The 21,657-nt window shown below is 33.7% G+C and overlaps 1 protein-coding gene across 4 annotated transcripts in view; it reads left to right on the forward strand.

Annotated features, from left to right (window-relative positions):
• Positions 1-21,657, forward strand: part of TBCK (TBC1 domain containing kinase) — a 208,963-nt gene that overhangs the window by 45,888 nt on the left and 141,418 nt on the right. For all 4 annotated transcript variants that reach the window (XM_002688086.6, XM_005207674.5, XM_059887711.1 and 1 more), the window contains exons 4-9: positions 4,914-5,028; positions 6,730-6,803; positions 11,596-11,737; positions 17,127-17,187; positions 18,456-18,517; positions 18,696-18,757. In XM_002688086.6, the coding sequence (XP_002688132.1) occupies positions 4,914-5,028; positions 6,730-6,803; positions 11,596-11,737; positions 17,127-17,187; positions 18,456-18,517; positions 18,696-18,757 (516 nt within the window). The remainder of the gene's footprint in view (positions 1-4,913; positions 5,029-6,729; positions 6,804-11,595; positions 11,738-17,126; positions 17,188-18,455; positions 18,518-18,695; positions 18,758-21,657) is intronic.

The following is a 21,657-nucleotide window of genomic DNA, read 5'->3' on the forward strand; positions in this document are numbered from 1 at the left end:
CTTCAATGTACTCAAGGTACCACTGTCTGAAGGTACAGTGAGAGGGACAAACATAAACAGAAATTATTACTATAGAATTAATAAACCTTGCAACTATGTATAGTTGCAGAATATAGAGTTGTACAATTCTACCAGGGTTAGAGCCATTGAATGATAAGCCATTAAGGATCCTGGCCAAAAAAAAAAAAAAAACTATTGAAGTTACAGAACAGATATAGAATAAAGAAGGATGTAAAAAAAAAAAGAACGGTTGAGATAACAGTGGAGGCTTAGAGAAAAGGGACCTCAAGGTCTTAATGAGATTAGAGAGCAGGTCCTCAGGAATGGGGAATAGAGAAATACAAGATTTTAGTTGAAAATCAAGATGTTTTGAGTAAGTAGCCAGTGAGCAATGTCTCTTGACAAACTATCTGTATTTCAGGATATTGGCTGGAGTTAGATGAAAATCTGTGGCTATACACATGTGAAGCTAACTAATCCTTATAGATTTTAAACGCCTGGTCTTGGCCTCAGTATATTTTAACCAACTAAGCTAAACAGCTGCAGATAATTTACAGATGATTGTCTCAGAAGAGCACAGTATAAATTTCCTTTGAAATACATCTGGAAAGGGATAAACAAAACATACTTTGTATTGTACTAACTTAATAGATTTGAAATTCATTAAGCCATATTTAAAATCCAAATACACCCAAGTTGACTCATGCCTAGAAATGATCAACATTTGTTCTTGATGGTACTGGTGGTGATGGTAGTCATGTTTTTCTCTCTTTTAGTTTTTATTCTTACTTTCCCAAAATTTATGATTTTGTAGGTCATTTTGTTCTAACCAGTGTAATAAATAAATTTTTTTTTCTTTTCCTGTCAAGACAGAGGAGAAGGATGATTATCTTCTAACTTATCATTGAATTCCAACTGTATCAAAATTCTTTTGAATTGAACTATATTAAAATTGTCAGTTTTTAAATCTGTCTTTTCAGCTATACTGTGGGTTTTTTGATTGTGGAGATCAGATTTTATTCTTGGTGTTCATGGAGCCTAAAAATGCAGAGGTCTAAAATCATAATGCCGAACAGTTAATAGCCACTTAATTGATGTATTTGAATGTAAATTAAAGTATCTCAACATGTCATCTTGCTTAGTCAGAAATTATCAGTCATCATTTTAAAGCTATCTTTAGTCATATCTTTGTGTTTATAACAACCAAGGATTCTTATGCTCATTAAACTTTTCAGATTTTCAGAGACAATGGTAACAAAGTAGATGTTTACCCTACCAGTCTCTGATAGTAGCTAGTAATTAATAATTTCAAAAGGAAGAGAATATTTTCTGACCTGATTTAATTTATGTTTTCCAGGTTAATGATAGATTTCTTTATTAACAAGGTTCAAACTTAGAAATTGTGTAGAATAAAGTCCTGTTATCCCCTACATTTTTTTTGAATTGTACAAGTCCCATTCTCTTTATCCTAACTCTCCTTCTGGAGTCCGTTTTCAATTAAACTGTAACATACTGTTATTGAATATATGATGTTTTGCCTTGTTGTTGCATTGTACTTATACTGGCTACTTCAAAATAAGTTTTAAAAGGATTTCATAATTTAAGTTCTTGGCAGTGTTAAAAACAGCTTTAAGAACAAGTAAGTATACAAAATTCCACAAGTATTAATTTCTTTTTCCCACTATAGAAAATAGCATCAGCTTCTTATTCTCTTTTATACTTGTATTTTAAAATAAATTTAAAAATTAAATCATAAGAGTACAACAGGCAGAAAAGCAAATCTGATTTCCTGTCTGATTTAAATTGAAGAATACTGGTTCCATTAACCATAATTCATGTATAGTCTTTAGTAACAGCTAAGAAAAGATGTGTCATGAGCTTCAGCTTTATAATTCTATTTTTAAAAATTGTGTCAGTGTAAATACTTATCAGTTCAGTAATAGCATGAATGTGCTTCTTGACATGCAGGTGTTTTCCAGTTATATCTTAGAATCAGCTAACAAAAGCAGGTAGATTAAGTAGAAGATGTAGTCTTCTGTTTTCAGCTGTTTCAGAACTGGTTTAATAAAAAAGTCATTTTAAAGCTTTGGTTTCAATCTCATGAGAAAGACATCTGTATTGAAATAGTGTGCCACTGAGGTCCCCTAGTGTCGCAGCTGAATATGGCATCAGCTTTTAAGATTTTGTGAAGTGTTCTGTGTGTATGTATGTGTGTGTGAGAGAGAGACAGAGACAGAGAGATACAGAAAGAACAAAGATGAGAGATTATTAACTGAAAGCTGGCTCAGAACAAATGATCACAGGAAACTATGTTCTTATGTTTTATTTGTTAATCAACCTCAAGGAAAGTTTTCCTTTGTTTTTAACAGGGGAGGGGTTTGCATTCTTTCATGCGCACATTTTTATCAATATTACTGTAGTTGTTTTAAAGTTTGGAATCTTTTCGTTTACATAGTTGGTTTTTATTTTTGTTTTTTGCAGATGTTAATGAAAACTATTAATTCTAAATTGTTCTTGTGCCACAGATTCCTTATTTGCTTAATACTGGCTGTTGTGGTGCTTTAATATGGGAGGAACTATTTGATAAATTAGTTTGTAGATCAGTTTAATAAGCATTCTTTATAAATAGTAAATTCTCTTGTTTTATTTTTTACGTACTTCATGTAGAATATAAACTTATTGCTTTATTTTAAAATATGGCTGACAACCGGAACCTACCAGACATACGAGGGAAGAAATAGTTTGAGAGAAAGAGAGCCAAGGGACAAAAAAAAATTTTTTTTTAACTTAGCCCAGAGGAAATGAAGATAAACACACTTTTTTGTTTCCTAAATTAAAAATAATTCTAATAATTATCCTCAGAGAGACTCAAAAGAAAAATAAATTCACAGCCAAAGAATGGGATGTACTGAAAAGGAACAACTAGAGACCAGAAGAGAAATCTTGGAAATTAAATAATAGGCCATGCTCATAGGAAATAAAACATAAAGTTGATAGAATAAATCTAATTTTCATCTGCCCCCTAAGAGTTCTGACTAAAAGATACAGTAGAGGGAGAAAATAATCAAAGATACAACAAATCAACTTTTCCTTGTTAATGATTTTGTCTTAATGGAACATGAATTTTTAGATTGAGAGGACACACCTAATACTTACAAACACAAATTCTCAAATGCCCACACACTGGACATATTGGACTAAAATTTTTATAGGTCTAACAATATGACGTATAAAAGAATCCTGAAAGCTTCCAAAGAGGAATAACAAGGTATCTACAACAGAATTAAGATCAGACTGATATTTATTACATTTGTCACTATCAATAAAGAACATTTGAAGACAAGAAGAAATTCTATGTTTAAATATAATAGTAAGACATTTTAAGACATACCATGCTTTAAAATATCTACTCCTGCCACCCTTATGAAAAATTTTCTTATGAGTGTATTCTAGCTAAAGAAAAAAGAAACACAAAAATGAGGTATAAAAATGGTGGTAGCTGATGATAATCTTCATGAATACAGTTATAATTATAAAATTATAGCATCTAGAGTTATAATTATAAAATTATAGTATCTATTAATCCTGATGATGGAGGTATCTTCTGAGAGCTAGGGGTTAAGTTGGCTAAAGTTTTTATTTCCTTCTCTGCTTAGTTCTGCGAATTTTTACTGTACGTAGTGTAGCGGCGTACCAGTTGCTTCCCATCTGTCTGAGAGTAAAAGCCAAAGACCTAAATGGCCTAAAGTGATCTCGCCCTCTGACCTTGCTTCCTCTCTGACCTCATCTCCTCTCAGCCCTACCCTTTGCTCACTCTGCTGCGTACACAGTAGCTTCATTTTGATGTTTTTTTTCTCTAATTGTTCCATTTGTTCTTTGTTCTTTTTCTCCTTTTATTCTACCTGCTTTTAGGTTAACTATTTTTAAAATTATTTCATTATGTCTCTGTTATTAGCTTGTTATTTATACCTTTTAAAAATTAATTTAGTAGTTACTCAGATATTAATTTGATTTTTTTAAAGTATGATTTAAAATGTTTAAAAAAATGAGAATAAAAGAAATCTATACCTTAATATTAGTGGTTTGTGGGATTGGGTTTGAACTAATCTCCCCTGCTTTTCTGTATATTCTTCCTAACTTCCTATATGAATAATGTTTTATTTAAAAAAAAAAAAAAGGAGAGGGAGAGGGAAGGAGAGAGAGAAAGAGGAAGAAACTGGGCGTCCCTATGGAAGTTGGCTTAAGAGAGCATAGGATAAGAAAGAAATATTTGATAAATCATAAATTTTGGACATTACCTTGCAGATTGATTTGGAAAGTAAGCTCATGTCTCTCTGCCATAAAATATAGCTGTTTTTCAGGGACATTGGTGTGTTGTCTTGAGCAGGATCCATGGTTTTCATTGATTTGGTTCTGCCATATATCTGAAATTTCCTGATAATTTGTTAAAGCCCAACCTGCAGAAGGTCATTTGCACCCCACCAATATTAATCCCCCTTCCTGGAGAACGGGACTGCAGTTGGAGTAGTTGTTTGGCAACTGTAGGTTCTTTGTAAGATCAATTCTGCTGTAATTGTAAAATCAAACATGCCTGAGTAGATACTTTAGAAAATGTATAGAGTCTATTTTCTCTGATTAGAGGTGGTACAATAAAAAGAAAACTCTTTGGGAAATTCCCTGGCAGTCCAGGGACTCCATGTTTTCCCTCCTCAGGGCCTGCCCAGGTTGGGGAATGGGAACTAAAATCCCATAAGCTTCATGGTCAAAAAAATAAAATAAAATAAATATATATATGTATGTATATAGGTAGATATTTGAATTTTATCACTGAACCTCATTTTATTTCTTAAAACAGGTTCTATATCTGCTTTGTAATTGATCTATTGATCTGTGACTTTTTGTTTTCTTTGTAGCTATTCAAAGGTTTTGTGCATAGCATTTGAGGTACTTCAGGGCTTGCAGTATATGAATAAACATGGTATAGTACACCGGGCACTGTCTCCTCATAATATCCTTTTGGATCAAAAGGTAATCCTCAATAGTACATTAAATATTTGCTTTTTTATTTCAGGTTGTAGCCTGCTGAAAGAATTAGAATGTCTTAAGAGTATTCATAATGAAAAGATTATATTAACGTAATGTACTTGTGGTTTAAAAAGAAAGTATCTCTAATTATATAAATCATTGTGTCTTTTACATGCACTATTCTTTTTTCCCTGGACTCATTTTCTGTCTTCATGTTTTATTTTTCCTTTCACTCATTTTGTGAAATACACATTGAGATTTCTCAGTCCACTCTCTGTGAATTTGCTTTTATCTTAAAAAAGATTCTCTGACTATTTACATAGAACATTTTTCTCACAGTACAGCTGAATTGTGTTTTCTCCATTTTATTTTTCTTTTCTACTTTCTTTTTTACTTTGTCATTTATTTTCTTTGTTTACCAGCTGTTTGTACGTAGCTTATTTTTTAAATTGGAGTGCTGATTCTCTGCTTGGATTCTTATGGGGGATTAAATAAGAAGCTGCTGCTACTGCTGCTAAGTCGCTTCAGTCATGTCCGACTCTGTGCAACCCCATAGACGGCAGCCCACCAGGCTCCCCTGTCCCTGGGATTTTCCAGGCAAGAACACTGGAGTGGGTTGCCATTTCCTTCTCCAATGCATGAAAGTGAAAAGTGAAAGTGAAGTCTCTCAGTCGTGTCCGACTCTTAGCAACCCCATGGACCGCAGCCTACCAGGGTCCTCCATCCATGGGATTTTCCAGGCAAGAGTACTTGAGTGGGGTGCCGTTGCCTTCTCTGAAATAAGAAGCTAGTCCACCCCTATTATGGGTATTATGTGAAATATGGGTATTATGTGAATTATGGGTAGCAAGGTGATTTTTTCAAGAATTTTATTATTTTCTTCATAAGCATATAAAATAGTTTGAGGAAACTTTTTCTTGGGAATTATTTTGTGTATTAGTAGGATTTTTCTCATTCTTCTAGACTTTCAGTATATGCTCTATGATATTAAAAATATAAATAAAATGGTGCTTATAATTTCATGGTTAAGATAATAGAGTAACTAATTGAAATTGTTTTTAAAATATAAATGCTTTGTAATTCTGGGAAATATAGCTCTTAAGAAAAAGAACTTCTAAACTGAAAAAAAAATTAAGTTCTAAACATCTAAAAGGGGGAAAACTTGAGATTTATATAATGTGCGTTTGCCTTTTAAGACTCTTTTGTGGTATTTATGATTATTCTAAAACAATATAAAAATTGTTGGGAATAAAGCAGATTCACTAATATCTTGATTTGTGAACATACCTTTTCAAGTTAAAAACTTCCATGTCAAGTTTAAATCATAACATTTTGAAGACTTGCAATTCCTGAAAACAATTTATTTTGTGAAAATCAACACAAAATATTCTAAGCAAGGATTCAAGATAACAACATTTTGTTTTTTAAAGGAGCTCAGAAAATATAAGCAGCAACAATTTTTAAGTTTTATTTGTCATTTTGATATATATATAATATATATTGTGTTTGTATATGTTTGTAATGAATATAAAGCAGATGTCAAACACTGACAAATTTTTTTAAAAAAAATTTATGATGAAATATAATTTTTCTTAATGTATCTGACTATATGATGGTGTTACTTATAAAATGTATAATCATAATTTTCCCTGCCAATAGTATGAAAATATTTTATGTGATTTTTTTCTTCCTTTGTCATTGTAGGGACATGTTAAATTGGCTAAATTTGGACTTTATCACATGACAGCATATGGTGACGATGTTGATTTCCCAATTGGGTAAGAATATGTTTTGGGTTTTTTTTTTCTTGAGTTCTATCTTAAACTTTCTAATCTTTTATTAAGGGTTTATTTGTTAATTTGTTAATTTTTACATGAAACTACCTTTTTAAAGTTAAAAATATCTTAATTTTCCATATACTTTTAAAAGGAGACAATGAGTTTTTCCCAGCATACAAAAGTTCCCTGATATTGATTTTTCATTGAATTAGTAGTGAAGCTAACAGATTATTGAATTTCTTCACTATATATTACAAAAATTAACTTTATTTCATTCAGAATTAGGTAAATTTAAGGCAAAAAGGCTAACAAATGATAATGTGTGTTCCTGAAAAGACTGAGAAAAATCAGTTTCATGTTATTTTCTAGTGTTTTTAATTTAAATCCCTGTTCTCTAAGATATAATTGGATATTAAGCCTCAAGTCAGGTCGCTGTAACTATCAGTAATGGGGTGGATTCTATAACTGAAAGTCTGTATTGTAAGTTTGGAGAGTTTCTTTATATGGAATTCCAGATTTATATTGGCCTCCAAAAAGAGAATGAAAGTTTACTTCATCCTGGACTCAATGAAAGCTTTTAATATAGATGTTTGTATTATATTTATTGTGTGGTTGCTTTTTAAATATGTTAATAATATAATACTTTTATAAGTGTTTAATTTTGACCTTATTTTAGGTACATAGAAGTTACAAAATAGTACAAAAATTTCCCATATTGCCTTTACTTAGGGTCCCCAAATGTTAACATTTCACAACTTTTGTTTTCTCTTTCTTTTATCTTATATGTATATGTATTGTTGTGTATAATATAATTTTTCTGAATTATTTAAGAATTATTAGTGTTATAATGGCCTTTTACCCTTAAATATTTCAGTTTGTAATTTCTGAAGTAAGGAGTTTTCTTTCAGAACCACAAAATAATTGTCAAAATCAGGAAATTAAAGTTGATTTAATACTATTCTTTAAAGACCTTATGAATATTTTTTAATTGCTGTGTGATATGCTTAATGGTATACATTTGTGTTTTGCTCTTTGGGCCCTCTAAAGTCAGTTTTTGTCACTCTATTATTGGAACTAGTGGTTTGGAATAATGTATGTTTCTGCAGGAAAATATGTTTTAAATTTTTTTTTTTAAATTGGAGTATACTTGCTTTACAATGTTGTGTTCATTTCTACTGTATAACTCTGTGAATCAGCTATATGTATACATATATCCTTTCCCTTTTGAGCTTCCCTCCCACCCTCCATTCCACCCATCTAGGTCATCACAAAACACTGAACTGGGCTCCCAGTGCTGTAAAGTAGCTTCCCACTGGCTATCTGCTTTAAACGTAATAATGAATTGTATCAGTGCTACTCTCTCAATTTGTCCCACCCTTCCCTTCTCTCCCTGTGTCCACAAGCCCATTCATTCTCTATGTCTGCATCTCTATTCCTGCCTTGCAAATAGGTTCATAAAAATGATCTCATTTGTGAATTTTTTTATCTCTATAAGTTAACTTCTAGGTTTCTTACTTAAAATTTTCATTTGTTTGAACATAGCTAATCTTAAATTGTTTAATCATTCCTTCCTTTATTTATTAAGAAAATATTTATTAAACACCTTTTCTTAAGGCTTCTGGATATACAAAAATGGATAAGATAGGTCCCCAACTTCAAGAAGCTCATTATTTAATGGAAAATTTTCTGTTTTGATGACTTACTTATTAATGTGCGTGAATTCATAGTTTATAGTTTTGACTACCATGTGGCTGTAGGCAACAAATAGTTGTTCTCACAAGCACAAAAAAACAGTATTTTATAAAAATAGCCTGCGCTTTATTTGTTAAAAGAAAACCTTTTCAAATAATAAAATTAAATTTATAGTAAGGCTCTGGTATCTTCATCATGTATGATAATTACCCTTTGAAATAGCTTTTAGGCAGCTGAAGTAAGCGTGATCCTTCATTTTGTCTAAATTTTTATGTGAGAACTCCAAAAACAATACAAGCAAAAATTCCTTTAATTTTTATCTTTCACTTAAAGGTGCTTTAGGTTTTAGTGATGAATAGAAGAAAGGAAGTGATTTTTTTAAAGCATATCAAACATTTTGAAGAGTTACATTTGAATTTAAAATGCTTGGATAGAATTGGTCTCATGTGCCATTTGGTTTGGCTTCCTTTGAAGTCTTGGACGCAAAAGTTCTGACCAGAAAGTATCAAAGAGCAAAATGTGAAACCTTAGCCAGGAAAAATAAAGTGATCAAACAGCTAAGTCATGAAAGAAAATATTTACACCAGACGAAGCTTGCAGTTGATTCAAAAGACAAATATTAAGGAACAAAAAAGTAAAACATTAACATCTGTTTCAAGATACTGTAATGAGTTAGAAATTGGACATTCATTTCAGTTGGCCAGTAGCTTAATACCTTGTTAAAACATCAGACAGATGGTGAAAACCACTTGTATTTATCTCACCAGTCATACTCACGGCAGAGTTCTAGTAATTTTCTCTGAGTGTTAAAATGCAGTGCTAAAGAAGAGGCACTTGTTGGAAGGAGATAATCTGTATTAAAAAATAAGCCTAACATTTACTATTTTATTAATTAACTTAACATGTCCTTGATTAAAAAGGAAATTAGAATATTTGGAGCATAAGTCACCTCTGTACTTTCGGAGATCATCAGTCAGAAGTTTTAGATATAGCAATTTACCTGTAGTAATCTTTGACTTTTCACTACCCATTTTATTATTTCAGAGTTAGATGTGCTGGAAATCAGAATTAAAAATGAACAGTTTGCCTTCTGGATGTATCATGCTAATGATGACAGAAATAAAGCATTGCATTTGTGTCTTTTTTTTCATTTCTATAAAACTTCTTTATGTATTCATGAATATTTGTAACAGTTTTGTGAGAGAGAAATTATTGTTCCTGTTTTACAGAGTAAGAAACCCAAATCACATATAAAATATATGACAGGACTGGAATTAGAATACAGGCTTTATGATATCAAGGTCATTGCTTTTCCACTAGACTTCACTTATCTGAAGAGATTTCACACATTTATTTACAAGAGCAGTATGATCAACTAAGGGTAAAATGGCATCATCGTGCCAATGTTTGTCTATGAAAACGTACCTCAACCTTTTTAGTTATCAAGGAAATACAAATTAAACCTATTGTACAATGGTTTGTGAGTCTCACCCTCAGATGGCCAGATATTAGAAAGTCTGCCACTGCTGTCCAACAAGTGCTGGAGAAGTAAGCAATAGAATCTGTTGTACACCGCTAGTAGGAGTATACATTAGTACAACCCCTCTCAAGAAGCATTTGGTGTGGTGTTATAAAGTTGAAAGTGCACATGTCTTGTGGCCTAGAAATTCAGTGCTAGGTTTATACTCCTGGGGAGACTTTTGCTAGAAGTGTTGCTACACAACAACATACTATGTGTAGAAACACACATGCTTTTTCTAGCAACATAGTTTATAGTACAAAAAGAAATGAAATAAATGCTTGTTGACATCTGAATGAATAATGTATTCATAAAACAGACATAAAAATGACTTAAATCTACATACAGCAATGTGAATGGCTCTTTTAAATAAATATTGTTGACTAAAAAAAGCAAATCACAAAGGAATAATGGCAGCATAACTCCAGTACTATAAAGTTCAGATATGTGCTTGACTAAACAATATATTAATATTTTTTAGGGTTACAAACCTGGTAAAACTGTAAATAAATGGAAGGGAATTATCAACACACAAATCGGGACTTTTAGTGATAATTTCATATTCATTATTTAAACTGGTTGGTAGGTACATGAGTGTTCTTTTAAGCTTTATTCTTTACACCTTATTCATATTTAATAGTCTGTATTTTATATTTACTAAGGCAATTTTTTTAAAAACTTATGTTGGTGAAGGTTAAGGGAAAGAGGCAGTCCTATATACTGCTTATAAGAATATAAATTGCCATAAGGGCAACTTGGAAACACATAAAATTTTAAAATTCATCTACCTTGTGACTTTGTAGTACCATGTCTAGGAATTTGTCTTTCATCTATGTATTTATGGGAAATGGGATATCTGTAATATATCCATGTAAGCATTTTAAGTAGTAGTCAACTTCCAAATATCCTCCTTCAGAGTTGTATCACATAAATTAAGTGTATCAATGCAATGAAATTATTGGCAGTTTTCAAAAAGAATGAGACAAATCTATACTTATTTATAAGAATGATCTCTAAAACATATTTTGAGTGAAAAAGAGTACAGAATAGTGCATATACTATACTTCCCTATAGGGCAATGATGACAAACGATCAACTTTATTTGTACATAAATAGTGTGAGTGACTGGAGTACAGAGATTGGAGAGAGTCTTACATTTCAATTTATATGTTTTTACAGATTTTGACATTCCTACTATTCAAAAGAATAAATACTATTTTCAAAGATAAAATTTAAATAAGAGTTAAGTATAAAGAGAAGATAGGCAGTAAGGAAGAAGGAAAAACACCTCGAAATCTGGAAGTCTGAAGGCAATGTGTTAATACAGAGGAAAACAAAGAAAAGAGCTAAAAGTGAGATAGGTTTAACATTCCTTGAGAAATGTATATTTCCTCTTGATTCCTAGACATAAGACCTGTGTTATGGTAGTTAAGAATTCTTCCTAGCAAGAGTTGTTCATTTTATCTCATTGAGCTTTTGTATGGATTATACTGTACTGATAGTAAAAACGTACCACTACGTACCTATTTCCCCCTTTCTAGCTCATGGTAATAAATTCATTCTTAAATTATACCATTTTAGGTATCCATCATACTTGGCACCTGAGGTAATTGCGCAAGGAATTTTCAAAACCAGTGATCATGTGCCAAGTGAAAAACCATTGCCTTCTGGCCCCAAATCAGATGTCTGGTCTCTTGGAATCATTTTGTTTGAGCTCTGTGTGGTATGTATAAAGAAATATTAAACTAATAAAAATAGTGTGTTTATTAGAAAAATATTTTGGGGTAGGAAAGCTATTTAGTAATAGCATCTTTTTATCTTTTTTTTGCAAATTGACTAGATATGAGGATTAAAAGGCTGAAATCTCAATTTGATTTTTTAAAAAATCCCACTTGACAATTTACTTGAATATTATTTTGGTATACCTAGAACTATTTGCCAGAGAAGGCAATGGCACCCCACTCCAGTACTCTTGCCTGGAAAATCCCATGGATGGAGGAGCCTGGTGGGCTGCAGTCCATGGGGTTGCGAAGAGTCGGACACGACTGAGCATCTTCACTTTCCCTTTTCACTTTCATGCATTGGAGAAGGAAATGGCAACCCACTCCAGTGTTCTTGCCTGGAGAATCCCAGGTTCGGGGGAGCCTGGTGGGCTGCTGTCAGTGGGGTCGCACAGAGTCGGACATGACTGAAGCGACTTAGCAGCAGCAGCAGCAGCAGAACTATTTGCACCTGTACTAAGTATTAAAAACTTACACTGTATTAAGTGTAAAAAGCATATTTAGAAACTTTACACTAAAACTGCTTACACATTTCAGTATATTCATGCTCTCTCTCCCATCTGTGGTATTCTTTCTTCCTTAAATACCTTTTCCTCCCCTATTCTGTCTTCAATAAGACTCACTTATAAGAGTCGGCTTTTTATGAGGCCTTCCTGAAATATCCTCTATATTTATTTGTGTAATAAAGACTATACAGTTATTGTAAACAAAGGAATTAAAAATGTAGTAGCTTAGAGAGTTCCCTGGTGGTCCAGCTGGTTAAGACTTCAAGCTTCCAATGCAGGGGGCACAAGTTGCATCCCTGGTCAGGGCACAAAGATCCCACGTGCATGCAGCCAAAAAAATAAAATGCCAATATCATCATAATGAAGGTTTTTTTTAATGCAGTGCCCTAAAGAACACAGATGTTTTTCTCCCTCATGTAACAATCTTCAGAAAGAGTGGGCTCTGTTCCACAATGTCATGCCAAAACTTTGGCTATCAGGGATCGCTCCGAAAGATGCTGCTTTATCCTCCTTTTTAGCCATAAGAAAAGGAGAGGAGTGAATTCTTGGTAACTGTCTTTAAGAAGATGATGTAAAATTTGCAGGCATCAACTCTACTTTTCACTAGTGGCAGTTTACTGATGTGGCCTTAGATAGGTGCCTGATAGATCAGGATGAATTTGGAGAGACAGCTAATATTTTGTTGATTCTGCCTCCAAATACCTGCCATGGTTAGTCTCCGTTTTCTTTATTCTCTTCTATTTTAGTATTTGTTACATGTGCCTACTTGGACAATGAGGTCTTTAGGGGCAGACAATTTTATTGTTTATCTGTTGTTCTGTTTTCCAATGGATTTTTAAAGTATTTTTGAAATATTAACTCATTGATCTTTACCATAGCTAAGGATTAGGATGATATTATTTTCATTTTGTGAGTTTTGTGTACAGAAAAGTAGTAGTAGTAGCAGAAGTAGTAAAGCATAATAGTTAAGAGACAGACTTTCATAGTCAGAGAGAACTTGATTTGAAATCTTACACAACAAAGTGTAGTTGTGTGACTTAAGGTAACTAATGTAGCTAATATAGGGTATTATATCACAGTACATAAATGTTAGCTTTTATTATTAACACTTAAATGTTAACAATTACATGGTAGCTTATACATTGGCATTGCTTTTTCTAAGGGAAAATGCCAGACTTGCTGATTCTTTGCTATCCTTTGTCTAGACCATCTTCCTTTTCATTGGTATGAAAATATAGTAAATCTCATTTTTTGTTTAAAATCACAGCCTAATTGAAAATTCTTGTTGGAATGTATGCTGCTGCTGCTGCTAAGTCGCTTCAGTCGTGTCCGACTCTGTGCGATCCCAGAGATGGCAGCCCACCAGGCTCCCCCATCCCTGGGATTCTCCAGGCAAGAACACTGGAGTGGGTTGCCATTTCCTTCTCCAATGCATGAAAGAGAAAAGTGAAAGTGAAGTCTCTCAGTCGTGTCCGATTCTTAGCGACCCCATGGACCGCAGCCTTCCAGGCTCCTCCATCCATGGGATTTTCCAGGCAAGAGTACTGGAGTGGGGTGCCATTGCCTTCTCCAATGTAAAGTATACATAAGTGTAAATATGACAAATGTAACTTTTCCTTTTTATTACCATTAATTATATTTAAACTACTTATGATCTGGGTATTTCTTATATGAGTAATTCAGTTCAACAAATGTTGTTGAGTATTTACTGTGTGTATAATAATACAACAGGCATAAACTGTGATTAAAATGTATTGTCAAAGAGCCTATGCTGCTGCTGCTGCTGCTGCTAAGTCGCTTCAGTCATGCCCGACTCTGTGCGACCCCATAAATGGCAGCCCACCAGGCCCTTCTGTCCATGGGATTCTCCAGTCAAGAACACTGGAGTGGGGTGCCATTGCCTTCTCCAAAAGAGCCTATAATTAATGCAAATCCATAAACTTTGAAGATAAGCACAAAGAACTGCATGAATTATAAGAAAGGAAATATTAATTCCATAATAGGGGCTTCATGACATTTTAAGAGGTACTCAAAGTTTAGACAGTCCAGTTTTAGAATGATTTGAATCTTCCTCATCAAACCTTTAGATTTCATACAAAATATTAAATATAAATTAATAAGTAAAATGGATAGGAGCCATATCCTAGGAGACTTTGAATGCCATATTGAGAGGATTATATTTATATAAGATAGGGGGGTCATTTAAAGTTTTTAAGCAAGCTGAAATCAAACCTGCAGTTTTAGAAGATTAATTTTTTTAAAGGTGGGTCTTTTTTAATTTTATTATTATTGGAATATAGTGGCTTTACAATGTTGTATTAGTTTCAGATGTACATCAAAGTGCATTAGTTATACATACACATACATCCACTCTTTTTTAGATACTTTTCGCATATAGATCATTACAGAGTACTGTATACCACTTCCTGTGTTATACAGTAGGTCCTTAATAGTTACCTATTTTAATGGCAACCTACTCCAGTGTTCTTACCTGGAGGATCCCAGGGACGGTGGAGCCTGGTGGGCTGCTGTCTATGGGGTCGCACAGAGTCGGACACGACTGAAGCATCTTAGCAGCAGCAGCAGCAGCAGCAGCAGCAGCAGTGTGTATAATATATGTCAACCCCAGTATCCCAATTTATCCCTCCCTCCCCTTACCCTCAGAAACCATAAAATTGTTTTCTACATCTGTGACTCTATTTTGTAGATAAATTCACTTGTACCATTTTTTTTTAGGTTCCACATGTAAGCAACATTATACAATATTTATGACTTATTTCACTCAGTATGACAATCTCTAGGTCCATCCATGATGCTGCAGATGGCATTATTTCCTTCTTTTTCATGGCCAAATAATATTTCATTGTACATATTTTCTTTGTATTTCATTGTACCACATCTTCTTTATCCATTCCTCTTTCAGTGGACGTGTAGGTTGCTTCCATGTCCTGGCTATTGTAAATAATACTGCAATGGACTTTGGGGTGCATGTATCTTTTCAAATTATGGTTTTCCTGGGGTATATGCCCACTTAATCATATGGTAGCTCTATTTTTAGTTGTTTAAGGAACCTCCATACTGTTATCCATAAAGGCTGTACCAATTTACATTCTCACCAACAATGTAACACTGTTCTCTTTCCCCTGCACCCTTTTCAACATTTATTATTTGTAGATTTTTTGATGATGGCCATGCTGACCAGTGTAAGGTGATACTTCATTGTAGTTTTGATTTACATTTCTCTAATAATTAATGATGTTTAGCATCTTTTCATGTGCTTTTTGGCCATCTGTGTGTCTTCTTTGGGGAAATTTCTATTTAGATCTTCCGTCCATTTTTTGATTGGGTTGGTTTTTTGTTATTGAGCTGCATGAGCTGTTTGTATATTTTGGAGATTAACCCCTTGTCAGTTGCTTCATTTGCAAATATTTTCTCCCATTCTGTGGGTTTTTTCATTTAGCTTATGATTTCCTTTGCTGTGCAAAAGCTTTTAAGTTTAATTAGGTCCCTTTTGTTTATTTTTGCTTCTCTTTTCATTACTCCAGGAGGTAGATCAAAAAAGATCTTGCTTCAATTTATGTCAGAGAGTGTTCTGCTTGTGTTTTTCTATAAGAGTTTTAGGGTATCTGGCCTTACATTTAGGTCTAGAAGATTAACATTGATAGTAGTGTAAGAGATTAAAAAGAGAGAGGAGGGGCAATTTATTTTCAATGATCTCTCCACCTGTAGTTCTAATTTCATAAAACTTTAAGAAAGTTTTTTCTTCTCTATTAAAAAAAGAAAATCAGAGCCTCTTTCACTGCATAAAGACCAAGCTGTCTTCTTAAACCTTCTCCTTCTAAGTCTTTTTAAATGATCATACAAGTTTACTTTGTTTATAATAATAGAATAGCCAAAATTTATGAAGCATTTTCTTTATGCAGAAAATGCTAAGCAGTTTTTTATACATCATATAACCTTCACTGCAACCTACATGGCATGTATAGTTAACATTCCAATTTATAAATGAGGAAAGTGAGGTTTAAAGTGGTCAAGTAATTTACCCATAGTATATAACCCTTGGTGGAAAGTCCAGCTTCACACACAGTAGTTGCTCAGCACATAATCATTGAAGTTGTGCTTGATTCAAGACTCTTTTTTAAGGAGCCCTCTGAAGCCAAGGAATAAGGAAACAACTAAAATATAACGTGTATCTTAAAATAAAGGGCTATACCAGCTACTATGGAAAACACAAAGATGGTTGTCTTAAGTAATTTTGAGAAGAGGAAGGAGTGTTGTGGGATGTTTCTTAGTGGAGACAACAGATCATCTGGGTCATGATATATAAGTGAGAATTAGCTGGGTGGATGAAAGGGTGAAAAGACATTTTGGTCTCTTAATCAAATAAGACTCCTGGAGTCCCTTTGGACAACCAGATATATGTGGGTCTCAAAAATGAAGAATGCTTGAGATCAAACTAAAATGTAATGATTCTTAGATATACAAAATGTTTAAATGGTAAGCATTATGCAACATTAAAAAAATGTATGTCACCAATGATTTTTCTTTAGTGGAGCCAATTCAAAAAAAATCTGATATACACATGTATACCTGTGGCGGAATCATATTGATTTATGGCAAAACCAATACAATATTATAAAGTAATTAACCTCCAATTAAAATAAATAAATTTATATTGAAAACAAACAAACAAAAAAAATCTGATAAAACCTCTGAAGAGAAATAGAGATAATTGAAAAATCATTTTCAGCAATGAAAAATAAAACCTCCCTCCCTGGGAAGAATATGTAAATGTTAATAAGAATTGCTTTTATCTTTTATGTAGGGAAGAAAATTATTTCAGAGTTTGGATATTTCTGAAAGACTAAAATTTTTGCTTACACTGGGTAAGTGTCTCACAATTATCTTTCAGTTATAAATATAATCTTTAGTGAGAGTAATTATACACATAGCGAATATGTTCTTCAAAATACTAACTACACTGAAAAGGCTTCACTTTCTTCAGCTTTCCAGTGATCAGTGATAAGCATTAACAGGACACTTTAAGCACCCTTGAGGTACTATAGGAGAGCTTTTCCTGATTCACTGTAAGGAATTATAATGTCCTTGGATATAATCTTAGCTTTATGATCTAGCCAACCAAACTAACTTTTGAATCAAAATATGAAATTGTAAAATTGTACTTCTCTGTAGCAGTTACCTTCAATGTACTATAACTTTTGAGCTTTCCGTTTAGTGAATTATATGTAAGTAATGACTGACAACGGAGAAGGCAATGGCACCCCACTCCAGTACTCTTGCCTGGAAAATCCCATGGATGGAGGAGCCTGGTGGGCTGCAGTCCATGGGGTCGCTGAGAGTCGGACACGACTGAGCGACTTCACTTTCACTTTTCACTCTTATGCATTGGAGAAGGAAATGGCAACCCACTCCAGTGTTCTTGCCTTGAGAATCCCAGGGACAGGGGAGCCTGATGGGCTGCTGTCTCTGGGGTCGCACAGAGTCGGACACGACTGAATCGACTTAGCAGCAATGACTGAGGAAGAATGTTTATTCTTCCTTCTAACAAGCTCATATGTTTCACATGTGTATAATCCAAATACTTGTAATTCACATTTATAAAAATTTGTGTAATCCACTTAAAGTAGAATAAGTTAAGGATGTATGGTAAAAAAAAGAGAGAAAAACAGTGATAGAGCGCTTTGTATAAAAGAATGTCAGATCGGTGTCCAGGTTAATAGGGTCTACAAATATGGATGTGTATAGAATAATATTAGTGAATATTAAATAACAATGGATTGTAAATAAAATTTATAAAATTTTATAATTTTATCACTTTAATTTCAAAGATTGGTAATATGGCTATTAAGGAATCTTAGAGATCTATAAATGGTGTCTATAGGCTAAACCTTATACTGTAAAGACCAGAAAAAATGTGTGCACATTCTTCAATTGTATTTAATGACAAGTCTTATAAGCATAAAAATAAAGCCTTTATCATTTATTAAAACATATAAGGAAAAGTCTCAAGCTTTTTAATATTCCAAGTTCCAAAATTGCATTATATAATTTAAAATAATGTTATTAAAGTTTAACTCCCAGTCTGGTAAGTTGTAAAAGCAGCTTTGATTCATGTAATTTTCCTCTTTTATAGACTGTGTAGATGACACTATAATAGTTCTGGCTGAGGAGCATGGCTGTCTGGACATTATAAAGGTTTGTCATTACTCTGTTCTTGAACATTTATTTTGCATACTTGGCATCCAGTAGCAAACTGTTTTAAAGCAAAGGCTTTCCAAAACAGTCAAAACTTCTTAAAGTAGAAAATGATGTAAGTAATATAAATTTTTAAGTGGATTGTTTAAAATAATTACTTTCTCTCTCTGTTTACCAGGAGCTTCCTGAAACTGTGATAGATCTTTTAAAGAAGTGCCTCACCTTCCACCCTTCCAAGAGGTTGATATCAAGAGTTTGGGATTATTACTGAGATCTTAACATATAAGTACTTAATTTTTTAATACTAATGGATTAAATAAGAATATTAACATATGTAGTAATGTATGATTGATATTAGTATCATAACTGATAGTTTTGGCTTTAATGTATGGTTGTAAGAGAAGAAAAAAATAATTAAAACATGATCAGAAAGCTGACATATACCAAAATCAGCCACTAGTTCATTTCCTAACCTCCAATTTGAAAATTAGCTAAACTATGGCAGGTAGATATGCCTAGATACAGTGATATGAGAAAAATGAGAACAAAAGTTTATTGGCAAATAAGTATTATATAAAAAACTTACATAGTGAGCTAAGTTAATAATTGTTGATAATGTAAAAGGATTTCTTAGAAGTCTTATTATGTTCATTTGATGATGTCACTGTTACCCATTCATTTGTCCCTAAACTCTGTAAGTATGTAATATTTGAAAATAATATATTCTGATCTATCTTTATGAAAACATCTTTATCAAGACATGTTCAAATGAGAGGAATGGTATTAAAAGCATAATTTTGGGTAAATATACCACATGAATTTATCTCAGATGACCATTATATCTACTACTGTGGGCACACACCCCTTAGAAGAAATGGAGTAGCTGTCATAGACAACAAAATATTCCAAAATGCAGTACTTGAATGCAATCTCAAAAATGACAAAATGACCTCTGTTCATTTCCAAGGCAAACCATTAAATACCAGGGTAATCCAAGTCTATGCCCTAACTAGTAATGCTGAAGAAGCTGAAGTTGAACGGTTCTATGAAGACCTACAAGACCTTTTAGAACTAACACCCAAAAAAGATGTCCATTTCATTATAGGGGACTGGAATGCAAAAGTAGGAAGTCAAGAAACACCTGGAGTAACAGGCAAATTTGGCCTTGGAGTACAGCATGAAGTAGGGCAAAGGCTAATAGAGTTTTGCCAAGAGAATGCACTGGTCATAGCAAACACCCTCTTCCAACAACACAAGAGAAGACTCTCCATGTGGACATCACCAGATGGCCAACACTGAAATCAGATACTTATATTCTTTCCAGCCAAAGATGAAGAAGCTCCATACAGTCAGCAAAAACAAGACAGGTAGCTGACTGTGGCTCAGATCATGAACGCCTTATTGCCAAATTCAGACTTAAATTGAAGAAAGTAGGGAAAATCACTAGACGATTCAGGTATGACCTAAATCAAATACCTTATGATTATACAGTAGAAGTGAGAAATAGATTTAAGGGACTAGATATGATAGAGTGCCTGATGAACTGTGGATGGAGGTTTGTGATATTGTACAGGAGACAGGGATCAAGACCATCCCCAAGAAAAGAAATGCAAAAAGGCAAAATGGCTGTCTGAGGAGGCCTTACAAATAGCTGTGAAAAGAAGAGAAGTGAAAAGCAAAGGAGAAAAGGAAAGATATAAACATCTGAACGCAGAGTTCCAAAGAATATCAAGGAGAGATAAGAAAGCCTTCCTCAGCGATCAATGCAAAGAAATAGAGGAAAACAATAGAATGGCAAAGACTAGAGATCTCTTCAAGAAAATTAGAGATACAAAGGGAACATTTCATGCAAAGATGGGCTCGATAAAGGACAGAAATGGTATGGACCTAACAAGCAGAAGATATTAAGAAGAGGTGGCAAGAATACACAGCAGAACTGTACAAAAAAGATCTTCACTATCCAGGGAATCATGATGGTGTGATCACTCACCTAGAGCCAGACATCCTGGAATATGAAGTCAAGTGGGCCTTAGAAAGCATCACTATGAACAAAGCTAGTGGAGATGATGGAATTCCAGTTGAGCTATATCAAATCCTAAAAGATGATGCTGTGAAAGTGCTGCATTCAATATGCCAGCAAATTTGGAAAACTCAGCAGTGGCCACTGGACTGGAAAAGGTCAGTTTTCATTCCAATTCCAAAGAAAGGCAATGCCAAAAGAATGCTCAAACTCCCACACAATTGTACTCATCTCACACGCTAGTAAAGTAATGCTCAAAATTCTCCAAGCCAGGCTTCAGCAATCATGAACCGTGAACTTCCAGATGTTCAAGCTGGTTTTAGAAAAGGCAGAGGAACCAGAGATCAAATTGCCAACATTCACTGGATCGTCGAAAAAACAAGAGAGTTCCAGAAAAACATCTATTTCTGCTTTATTGACTATGCCAAAGCCTTTGACTGTGTGAACCACAAGAAACTGTGGAAAAGTCTTAAAGAGTTGGAAATACCAGACCACCTGACTTGCCTCTTGAGAAATCTGTATGCAGGTCAGAAAGCAACAGTTAGAACTGGACATGGAACAACAGACTGGTTCCAAATAGGAAAAGGAGTACGTCAAGGCTGTATATTGTCACCCTGCTTTTTTAACTTATATGCAGTGTACATCATGAGAAACGCTGGACTGGAAGAAACATAAGCTGGAATCAAGATTGCCGGGAGAAATATCAATAACCTCAGATATGCAGATGACACCACCCTTATGGCAGAAAGTGAAGAGGAACTAAAAAAAGCCTCTTGATGAAAATGAAAGTGGAGAGTGAAAAAGTTGGCTTAAAGCTCAACATTCAGAAAACAAAGATCATGGCATCCGGTCCCATCACTTCATGGGAAATAGATGGGGAAACAGTGGAAACAGTGTCAGACTTTATTTTTGGGGCGGTTCCAAAATCACTGCAGATGGTAACTGCAGCCATGAAATTAAAAGACACTTACTCCTTGGAAGTAAAGTTATGACCAACCTAGATAGCATATTGAAAAGCAGAGACATTACTTTGCCAACAAAGATTCGTCTACTCAAGGCTATGGTTTTTCCTGTGGTCATGTATGGACGTGAGAGTTGGACTGTGAAGAAGGCTGAGCGC

Source organism: Bos taurus, chromosome 6 (genome assembly GCF_002263795.3).
Source record: "Bos taurus isolate L1 Dominette 01449 registration number 42190680 breed Hereford chromosome 6, ARS-UCD2.0, whole genome shotgun sequence".
In the NCBI taxonomy this organism is placed as follows: domain Eukaryota; kingdom Metazoa; phylum Chordata; class Mammalia; order Artiodactyla; family Bovidae; genus Bos; species Bos taurus.